General features: G+C 33.6%; 1 protein-coding gene across 1 annotated transcript; it reads right to left on the bottom strand.

Moving 5' to 3' along the window:
* Positions 1–3,441: 3,441 nt before the first annotated feature.
* On the bottom strand, positions 3,442–7,701 carry LOC128244267 (putative tyrosinase-like protein tyr-3). Its single transcript, XM_052962285.1, has 5 exons — positions 7,585–7,701; positions 6,829–7,062; positions 6,326–6,426; positions 5,025–5,292; positions 3,442–4,113 (listed from the first exon to the last, which is right to left on the bottom strand). The coding sequence occupies exons 1-5, from the start codon at positions 7,666–7,668 to the stop codon at positions 3,442–3,444; spliced, it is 1,359 nt and encodes a 452-aa protein (XP_052818245.1). The 5' UTR covers positions 7,669–7,701.
* Between the last annotated feature and the right edge of the window lie 3,949 nt (positions 7,702–11,650).

The following is an 11,650-nucleotide window of genomic DNA, read 5'->3' as shown; positions in this document are numbered from 1 at the left end:
TTTTAACAAAACATACCATGCATGTTCATGTTTCGGTGCTTTTCCATTTTCTTTTATGAAGATCAATCCATTTAAAAACAATTATATAACAATAATCTACAAAGCCGCAACAATTTACCATCACCCAAAACTCGTTTAATGAAACCACCTTTTATTTGCAAACCTATTTGCCACGTCAGATACGCCGCTACTTTTAGAGTTGAGCATTATGTGTTCATGCTATCCTTCAATCAATACCAATATTAGTAATCGTACAAAGGATTTTGGTATATTTTAAGACAACATTAATTTTTGGCGCAACCCAAGTGTTCTACATTACACTTATTTATATTGAACACAGACAAAACAAAATAAAACGTTTTAAAGCGTAAGAGACTTCACAGTTGTATCTTTTGTTAAACAAATTTAACACTTTTGGTTGCTGCTATATGAACGCAGTATCAACCATAACAGTCCCGGCCTTTGCATGTCTTCAAACGTGCGTATTGTTGAGAACGGAGAATCAAGAAACAACAAATAAACTAAAGTTTGCGTGCTTATTTATAATAATTATTGAACAACGTTTTACTAATTACTTTAAGAGTACAAAAATAAGATACATGATGTTATAAATATGTAAAATAACAATATATTACATCATCAACTTCCAACAGGGGAGATTGTTGTAATGCCTTTGTTATTAGTTTTTAGGTAACTAACAATATTTATTTTAGGGATGGCAACGAGTAGTAAAATTAATACTCGAGTACTCAGACGATCGTTCGATCGAGTACTCGGGTACTCGATTACTCGGAAAAAATGAATATGTGTTCGCAAAGACAAGATTGTGTATACATGTATCGTAAATGACGTATATTGTGCGTTGGTCGTATTATTGGTCATTTTCACCTTTAAAGTAAACTTTCATTACGTGTTTTTACTATTTTAACAAAAAATGATATAAAAAGAAAACAAATGTTGTTTCAGACTTTTAATTTGTCTTATTCGTTTCATTTTATACAAGTAGGTTACACACCACCATTGTTATTCCCTATATAATTCAATGTAAAATTATAATTTTCAGACAACATTTAAAGGCATTTCAAGCGAATGCAGGCTATGATAACCACATATATTCTTAAAGTACAAGCTTTAAATTATCTTTTAAGCCAATAAAAAGGGGGGGTCAAGTTATTCTTAAGAAAAATCACTCCACTTGAAAAACAAACTCTAAAAATTGCACCGTCCGCCATGACAGATCTTCCAAAATGACCTTTCAACTATAGGGCAGCGGTTTATGCTTTAATCTCTACTCTAAATGATAAATCAAGCAAGAATAGATACTTAAGGTATAAAAGTTTCAGGAATAATGATAGTTTTGATTTACAGTGTATTAAGCATGTGAAAACATGTCTATCAATCATAAGAACATTTTTTTTATTGAGAATTTTCCACACAACGGAAGTACATATGAGGTAATGGTGACGTCATTCCTATAACTAAACCCGTCCCTGCATTTTTAATGAAAAACACTTTCGATTAGTCCTTCATACATAAATACACCCGAAACTAGCTCAATCTGATAGTCTGTGTCAGGTTTTCCAGTTTCACTGCCTGTCACCCAAGTGCCTGTGCGTCTGTATTTTCTAAGGCGTTTTGGCCCAAAATGCCATTCTTTGAGGTTTTTCAACTGAACCTTGACTCAAATGGCATTCTAAGCATCAAATTGGGCAGTTCTACACATCTTTGCACACATTTCAAGTTCTCGCAGTCAAATTTTCACCAAATTTTATTCTAATATGTGGCTACGATAAATTTGAATGCATTGTTACTATTATTTGGTTGAACCTTGTTTCTGATAGACTGTGACATGTAAGAGAGTTATGGCAAAATCAATTACTCGTCAATTCCTATAATATTAGCTTTGCATAAATTAGAATAAATTCAATTTTATGTCACGAATATCAGTCAATGCATTTGCGTTGTTCAAAGCATAACAAATATCTTTTGAGATAACGGAGGTAGTATAATGAATTATGGCGTTTTCTTGTTGGAAATAAGAAAGTGTTGGTATTATATCGGTTTCACGAACTGCGTGTTTGGTGTAACAGTTTAAAAAAAAAATAAAAAATAAAAAATAAAAAAAATGTATTGTTAATTTTACAAAAACCGAAACCGGAGGCGGTCTTCGGTTTGTTCCATCCGAAAACTAGGTCACTTTGAAAAACAACATGGCGGACAGTGATCAAACACGTGTGTTGAAACACTATTTAGATAAAACAGGTCAACAACCATGTGCGTTATAATTGTCTAGAAGACATTCGGCAATAATGGATTCATGCAGAAATTCCACCATGCTGTTGAAACTGTGCACAAAACCATGCTTTTGTAAATTTTTGAAACAGGTTTCTAAACCAATGAAACCATTATGCCCTCATGTTGAAATTCGCAACACCATCTAAAAATCATAATAAGTGTAAGCATTTTATCAGCAAAATAGTTTACAATGATACAAAAATACCCGGATAGTGATCCTTTATTTCAAATACATCCCACGTATGAAAAGGTCATTATTGGTTTCTTGAGGCTGTTAATATGAGCAACAGAAAGAAATATGTCATCAAATATATGTACATTCACGTTGAACATTTGGAACTCCTCGTCCATTTTCCATCGAAAAAAACCTCGGACATCATTTGAAGTAGTTCCTAAAATTCGGAATTATAATAGTATTGATTAATTGTAATGTTTTAACGTGTATTTTGTATTACTAAAATGAAATCGATCACCAGTGAAGTGTATTAGTACATAATGTTTAAGATTCCCATTAGTAAAGTCATAAAGCTTAACTGCTTAATAAAAATTACTCCGCGATCTACTTCCAGCTAAGTTAAACTGTATATATTTATGACATTGTAAACCGTCCATATAATCCGAGGTTGTTTTCGACCGAAAATGGTCGAGGAGTTCCGAATGCATATCGCAATAAGAAAACTCAAACGGTCAACCCCCGAAATAAATTGCTTAAACACACAGTTGTTGCAATACATCTTATATGTAAGCCTTTCAGCAAAATAGTTAAAATTATCGACTACAATACGAATACACAATTTTAAGTATTTCCTTTCAAACAAAATATAATATTCAACATATTCATGTATGTGTCAAATTATTGATACATTATTCATTTTAAAAGTAAATAATGGATTATGTTTTTGAACTTCTCCCTGTTTGAATTATTTCGAATATAAAAAGCTCTTAATTCATATGCTCATTTATCAAATGACAATCATGGACCACAGCGAACTTATCGATCACGAACGATGCGTTTACTTAACCAAATTGATGGTATACTAATACGAATAAATTAATTATTAACTTAAATGATCAATGAAGGCAACTGTTACCATGTGCTTAGTTTAAACAGACATTTTTTCGACAACCGTGGAGGTAATGAAAGTCTCAGTCCGATTCAGTTGTAGTTTCGTTAGTTGTTGGTGTGATCCCAACGTCTTGGCTGGGTTTATCTACGCGTGGTTTCACTTGATTGTTTCTTCTTCGCATAAACCGAGCTTCAAATGCCCGCTTTGCATCTCGTTTTCCAGTAACTAATGTTCTTCCGTCGTTAAAAGGTGATGGCAGTTGCGGAAAGGCAATCTTACGGGGAATGTACTCCACTTCCGTATCAATGTTTAGGTCAAGGTGTTGCTTTGGTCCAATGTTAAAGTCATTCCGTCTTGAGTCAGCAACACATCGAGTCTTTAACTTGTCACACCATAGAAACTCAGAATTGCAGTTCGGACAATACGGGGCTCTGGTATAATTGTACCAAGCGGTTGTCCAGTGGCCAGAATAACCATGTGCATTTATCAGTTCAGAAAATCCGAACATCTTTTTAAAAGCGTCTTTATTAGGATAGTCAGTTGCTGGTACTTTGTTGCACGCAACACGTTGTCTGTACTGGAATACTTCCCAAATGTGGTCGGTGCAGGCAGAAATAAGGTAAAACACAGGGTCATAGGCTGCCGTGTCGGCGTCCGCCACCGTGCCACCTACCCAGTTAAATACTCCGTTCTGGTGGTACTCCATCACATACTGTTCATCAATGTCTGTCCCAATAGGGTATGTAATATCCTGCAGGTAAATGCATATATTTAATCGACTATATTTTACGTGAAAAGAAACTAAACTGAAATAACTAATTATAGCAGTATTTATTTTAAAATACATTTTTCGTGCAAAAACTGCAGTTTCATCTTCAATGAGAGTATATTTAGCACAATTTAACATATATTTACAGACCAACCAATGGTTATTGCAAAGTTAGGAATCAGGCCCACAAATGTGTGAGGTTTAAATGATTAGTGGTCACACAGTATTTTGGTATCATTTGAAAGGGTTGTGCGTGCAGAAAACTATTATTAACGAAAACCTTTTAACAAAAAGATTTATTGGCCTTTAATCATTGCGAAATAAGTCACTTTACGTCCGATTTCAGTTGAAAGAAGGCAAATACACAGACTGAAATAGCTGTATGTGTAATGTACTGGGGTCACTTTTTCACATATTAATAGTCATCAATCAAATTTAAATTGATACCGATATTAAATGGAGTCCACAGATACCAGAATTTAACTTTAAAGTTAAACGGAGCTATCAGAGAAGTAGCTAATTTGTACGTCGGATGCCATAGGTATGAATAAAACAAACATTTGTCAAACGGAAAACACAGATACACAAGATCGCCGCGAAGCGAACGCCAAGGTTCGTTTGACATGTTTTTCAGTTCTAATAGATTATTAAAATCAGAGCTATGAGCCTTTCTCGACTATGTACGTTTTGCCCCTGAATACATGTGTTTTAAATTATGGCCAATGTTTAAGTTGTTGAACTATGGTGAAGACGCCGCCGACTCAAATGCCAAAGCTACAACAGAACTCCGACATTTTTTCTAAGGAAAACATACGATTTGAAAATCAACATGCCATAGCATCCATGTTAAACAGGCAAAACAAATGAATATATCCAAAAACAAATTTACTTACAGCTGCATCGCATTTTGTCATAATCTTGGCAATAACGTCCCTGCTTATAAGGACACCATAATTGCTTTCCCCATATCGCCTCTGCAAAGGACCATGAGTGGTTCGCCAATGTCGGAAATCCCCTGTCACAACCTGACCATTGCCGTTCCCCAGCAAGTCAGGTGTCCAGAGAATCGAGTTGACAGGGTTGTCCGTCTCAAAATCGGCTGTGTAATCCCAGTAGGGCAAACTCACTGTATCGTCCACTCTCCGCAGCTCTTCCTCGAAACTAGACAGGAAGGCAGACTTAATACGTTATTTTTTATTGAATCTTGAATAACATGGCCGTTCATAGAACGTGACGTATTATAGTTGCACTTGCGTGTTCGGGCAGTCGGCCGGGCGGCGTCCAAGGTATTGTCCGATCTATATACGTTGAAGCATTTATTCAATCATTACAAAATTCGATCAAAATTTGTATTGGCAAAATATCTCGGTTAAGTTCGATAACCAGCCATATCGCCCGAGTAAATTCGAGAATTATCGACTTTTTATTAGAAATTACCTGAAATTGGTGGTGTCCTATCAATTACTTTAGAAGCCTTGTCTTATCATCAGCATATTTGGTCAGAATGTGTTTTGACATAATATCTTGAAAAAGTTCGTTAATCATCCATATGGCTGGATTTACTCGAGGGTCGTCGCCATTCAATTATTGATGCTTTCTAAAATCGATCTATTCTGACACTAACTTCAGAAGCCTTGGTCAAAATCACCAGCCACTCCAGGGTTATTTCCCTTGAATTGACAAAACTGTATCACAACAGTGTCCGCTCTCTGAATTTGGCCAAACATGGTGTCCTTAATAAATAGCTGGCAAATTTTGCGAAAGTTGGCACTCTTGTTTGTAATAACTTCGAGTTAAGTGTTGGAAATACCATAGTTAGCGAACACTATTTTTATCGTTCAAGAAATAATGAATACTGAAGTTAGTTATACCATAGTTGCAGGGCTTGTCCTTGTAGTTTTCGTTGTTTTATAGAGTATGCATTAAGATAAATCATGCTACGTTCTTAAGAACTATTAACTTATAAAATAGGACTCGCTTTCTTTACTAATAATTATATAAACTTTATTACTAATACAATTCGTACCAGTTATTATATACCGTCGTCTTTATTGAAGTTGTTTTCGTTCAGGTTGGTAAAACGGCCGATGAATACGTCCAAATAATTTGCTTCAAGTATTTTATTGGTTATTTTAAATGGTGGCAATATTGTTAAGTATATCAACTATTTTTGAATGCATATATCGCAACTTACAAAGCCAGGAATACGCGCTGAAAACCAAGAAATTCGGGTGACAGCTTGACCTCAGGATTAGCATTCGCCATCAGTTTTGCGTAGAGACGAATTGTTCCTTCCTAGAAATATAGTTAAAAGGCCATTAGTTTCTTTTGCTCTGAAACTTTTATTTTCTGTTGAATGATATAATCCTATTTACATTTTAATCACTTAATTGGATCACTGCGGTAGGAATTATTGAGTATGGTAAATTGATAATGGCTCTTTAATATATGTTAACCTATCAATTAAGTATACAATTCAAATAATTATGTTGTAATGATAAATGGGGAGAATGAGACACAATTTTCAACGTTATGACAATTTCCTCTTATGATAATATCCTTTACCAATAACCCTTTGCCATTTACAGGAACACATAGTAACTAATTGTGCTCTGGGTTTTTTTTTCAGCTATAGTATTTCTGATCAAAGTTTACACAGAAGCTTGCATTAACATCGACAGATTTGCATAGACATACTTCATACAAAATTTGAAGAGCCCTGTGGAAATTGCTCCGTTCCTGTCTCGACAACTGTCGGTACTCCTTTCTTTGCCGAAAACCGGTTTTGGGTGAAGGAAATTGGAGAAATCTTTCAGAGAGCTCCTTGAAGTATCGAGAGTCTGCCTCGGAGAGGTTGGTTGCCTTGCTCAAGGACCAAATCAGGTCTTGTAAACAGGAAGTGCGTACGAATTCAGTACTGACCGGTTGAAACTGCAGGCAAAGAAGAATGGTGAAGAAAAATTACCATTGCTAATCTCAGCACTAATCCGAAATAATAACTCTTTTTTATAATGATAATAAGATTTTTTTTCTGTGTGAGTGTTCTTTCTAAAACTAAATTTGTCCACAGTTTTCCGTTTGATCGTGACTGTATGGTTGAAATTACTGGTAATTTCAATACTATGAACGTCCCTATGACTGGCTTATCAAAGCGGTTTTCAATATTCAAATAGTATGATTCTATATTATGAACAATTAGCATGAATTACCTAAAGACATTGGAACTCAAATCGAAATAGTCTCCACCAAATGATTCCGATTTAATTAAAGGGATATTTTTTTTAATTAAAATATCATGAATATAATCTAAAATGAATCTATTTATCGAGTTAGGGTGCATATATATAGACTGCATGTATTACAAATATATATATAAATGCTAGTGTTAAAAGTTTGATCATGTGCCTTAATATTTTGATAGGATAACAAACAAAGAAAGGTTTGAAAACTTACTTCCGCCTCCTGAAAGCACCCTGATGTTTTATTGGGTATTTTCAAACACACATGCGCCTGCCCATCTCCATATTTAAAGGCCATCCAACTCAAAACAACTAGAAACACTCCGATATTTTTGACCGATGCCTCTGGAAGTCAAATGTACAAAAACAAATAGCATGATAATCTTCTCAGTCAAACATACTTAATCAACACTGACATTAAATTATACATTATTAGAAAATATAATAATAATAATAATAATAATAATAATAATAATAATAATAATAATTAAAAAAATAAAAATGATGATGATGATGATGATGATGATGATGATGATGATGATGATGATGATAATAATAATAATAATAATAATAATAATGAGAATAATAATAATGAGAATAATAATAAAAAATCAACAATTATAATAATATAGAAAATGTAAAAAAATAAACAGATTTACATTTAGAAATTGGCTGAATGAAGATCCTTTATCCAAAGAGCTTTGGAAGAACTTCATACTTCAATCTATAGTTCGATACAGTACAAAACTGAAAAGGAATAAAAGTACTTACTCATACCGAAACAGTAACAGTTCCAGGTTAGAAATGAATTAAAATACCGGCTTGACAATGAAATATGTTTAATTAAAAAGAAATATGCATCAATTATTATTTTTCAAAACAAATTAATCATATCGTATCACTTGAAAGAATAGTAGGCTTTTGTTTTAACGCTTTGAGTGACAGATCGATCACGGACTGAGTACAGAGGAAATAAACATACATACCTTGTTCATCATCGTTCACATTGAAATACAAATGGTATATGTGCTGACTCATTGGAGAATCATAGAAACATGAAAAAAGCAACGGACACTATCTATATGTTTTTGCCTATTTTTCAGTGTTTCTTTTTAAGCAATAGAGATTATGTATATGTTGTTTTTTTTGTTACCTTTATTCATACTTATGTGGAAAACTACAGAAACAAGCTCAGTAGCCAAAAGTTAACATAAACCCTGTTTAATGGCACGGGGTAAACGCCAAAGACATATCATACCAATACTAGAACTTTGTCCGTTTTTGTAATTTTCTGCATCCATGAACGACTTTTATTTATAATAAAATAAAACTCAGTTGCATATTTATATACATTTGTAAAGGGGTATACATTTATAGAAATAACCTCATTGTTTCTGCTTACCAGGCTAGAGGAAAGGCTTTTCGATGGGAAAAGTATTGCTTCAAAGGTCATGGTGAAAACTTTTATATACAATGTATATCCCGTAACCGCACGGACACAGTACCGAAACCATGGAAACACACGACTATACTAAACAAAAACAGGCAGTTAGAAGATTTTTTATAAAATAAAACTATCCGCTCAATGCAGTCGTTGAAATTAGTGTACTCTGAACGCGTATAACGAGGTCAAGCCAAATTTAAGAATCGCAGATGTAAATGAATACTTATATAAATACTAATAATTGATTGCCAATTCCAATGGATGGGGATTAGTTTTGACGAATTGACGGGTCCTAATGACATATCATCATTGGATGTGTTATGGTGATAGCCTATAAATATATATTAATACATCAATTTAGTCGACGCTCATGCCGACTCACATTGCGAACAATTAATGGTAAACTATGCTTTTTTCGACATAACAACACATCACAAGGTCACTCCAGTGGTCGGAACCAATCATAACTATATATCCTATGGAATTTCGTTCCTATTTTGCATGTTTATTTTAAAATGGGTATGATTGTTTAAAAAAAGTCTGGAATTAGCCGAATTTAAATTTTGTGAAAGGTTTTTCAGTATTTCTCCAATACCGAAACAAACATTTTACTTAATAGCCAATACTGATGCGGCGAGTTTCGTTTTCGAATCGGTAGTTTTTTTACTTATTAAAAGCTGGGACCAATAACAAATCCTACTTAAAGTTAAAAGGCGATATCATGGATGTAGTCACTTTATCGAAATACATAGTGGTTACGTTCAACAAACTGTTTTTTTTTCTTATAAGAAACGTCACCTTTTATCTCAAGTTTTTTTACAGTTTAGTACACAAAAGGGACTTTTTGGGGAATCTTGAAACATTAGAAATCAGTGTTATTTATCGTGCTTATTGGTCAGTTGACTTAAAAATATGTAGAAAATTTATTTCTTGGTCTCTGACCTACATAACTGTGTATCATTCGAATGTCTGATTATCTTGTTTTCAGTACAAGATGTCATATTGCGAAGTCCGGTGAAGAACATAAGTTTATATCAATACGTGATTTACAATTCAGGTATATTATTAATATTGCTTAATTTAATTTAATCTGCATTCTATTAACTATATGGTTGTTAAATGTTCGACCTTATTCTTTGGAAAACCGGAACACCTACTAGAATGACCCAAATTAGCATCCGAATAAGTCACTCAGTAACCACTGAATGCAATCGGTTTCACGTTTCACTGCCCGTGTATGCTGGTCACAGTCTAGACCGTAAAATAATTTGAACATTATCAAAATTTAATATACTAACATTAGCAACAATAGAAAAATGAAATTATGATTGGTTTCGATTGATGTGGTGTGTTACTGATGAAAAACAGTATTACAATCCGGGGAAGATTCATCGCGTTGTTTAAAGCTGCACTCTCACAGATTTACCGTTTTAACAAATTTTTTTAATTTTTGTCTTGAAAAGAGCAGCTGCACTCTCACAGATTTACCGTTTTAACACATTTTTTTTTTATTCCTTGTCTTGAAAAGAGCAGCTGCACTCTCACAGATTTACCGTTTTAACAACTTTTTTTTATTTTTTTGTCTTGAAAAGAGCAGCTGCACTCTCACAGATTTACCGTTTTAACACATTTTTTTTTTTTTTTTTTGTCTTGAAAAGAGCAAATTTTTGCGTAAATATCGGCAAACCGATGATAAAAGATTGCTGACAAAAGATCTACAAAAAGTAGAATGCAGATTTTCAAATTTCCGTTCGAAAATAAATGTTTCATGGCTTAAACCGTGACTAACGGTTTAAGAAAAATGCATACAACATCAATATTTTAACTTAAATATAAAAATCTGCATTCTACTTTTTGTCAGCAGTCTTATATCACTGGTTTCCACGCTTTTTTGCATAAATCGGCTCGTTCCAAGACAAAAATTAAAAAAGTTCAATCTGTGAGAGTGCAGCTTTTAAATGCGCTAAAATTTAACAACCATATGATTACAAATGATTGTTTTTAAGAAAACAATTATCATGCACACGGGTGTGACTGTTTCATAATGGAACAGGTGATTAACATGCATTAATATGCGTGCATCAGGCACACTTGACGAATTGACTTGCATATATTATTTCAATACAGCAGTAATGTGCAGATTAAATGGGAACGTGAGCAAATTATGTTAATGATGCAGTCTTACTCCAAAATAAGATTTACCACTATTAATTCATTTGTTTTAATATACCAACAAGAATGAATCACTCAAAATGTATGTTTGTTATACATGAGTATGTATTGATTTTGAATAAGAGTGTCACTTTAAGTTGCTGAAAAACAGAATTTTAAAACACCATGCAACCAGCGTTACCATGCAAAATCTGACAGGTCCACCACAGCATACATTGTTACAATATAATTCTTTTAAAGAAAGTCTCAATGAAAATCTTACACGTTAATTATAGAAACAGTATCAAAATACACTAGATTTGAGATTTCCTACGGGTAGAAGCTGTCACTGCCAATTTATGGTCGTGTTCGTGTATGATATGTCTTGGAATTGGCGAAATTTGCGTAAATGTCCGTGATGTAAGACTGCTGACACAAGTCAGATCACAGGTTTTCTTATTTAAATTCAAAAACTGATGTTTTATGTATTTCTCTGAAAGCGTTAGTAACGCTTTTAGCCATAAAAATAACTTTCGAACGGAAATATGAAAAACTGCGAGTTGATCTTTTGTCAGCAGTCTTATATTACTGGTCGTCAGATATTTACGCAAAAATTTGCTCATTCCAAGAAAAAAAGTTGTCAAAATGGTAAATCTGTGAGAGAGCAGCCTTAAAGCTTGCGGAT

The sequence above is a fragment of the Mya arenaria genome, chromosome 8 (genome assembly GCF_026914265.1).
Source record: "Mya arenaria isolate MELC-2E11 chromosome 8, ASM2691426v1".
Classification (NCBI taxonomy): domain Eukaryota; kingdom Metazoa; phylum Mollusca; class Bivalvia; order Myida; family Myidae; genus Mya; species Mya arenaria.
The sequence above is the reverse complement of the archived record's forward strand: the minus strand, read 5'-3'. Positions and strand labels throughout refer to the sequence as shown.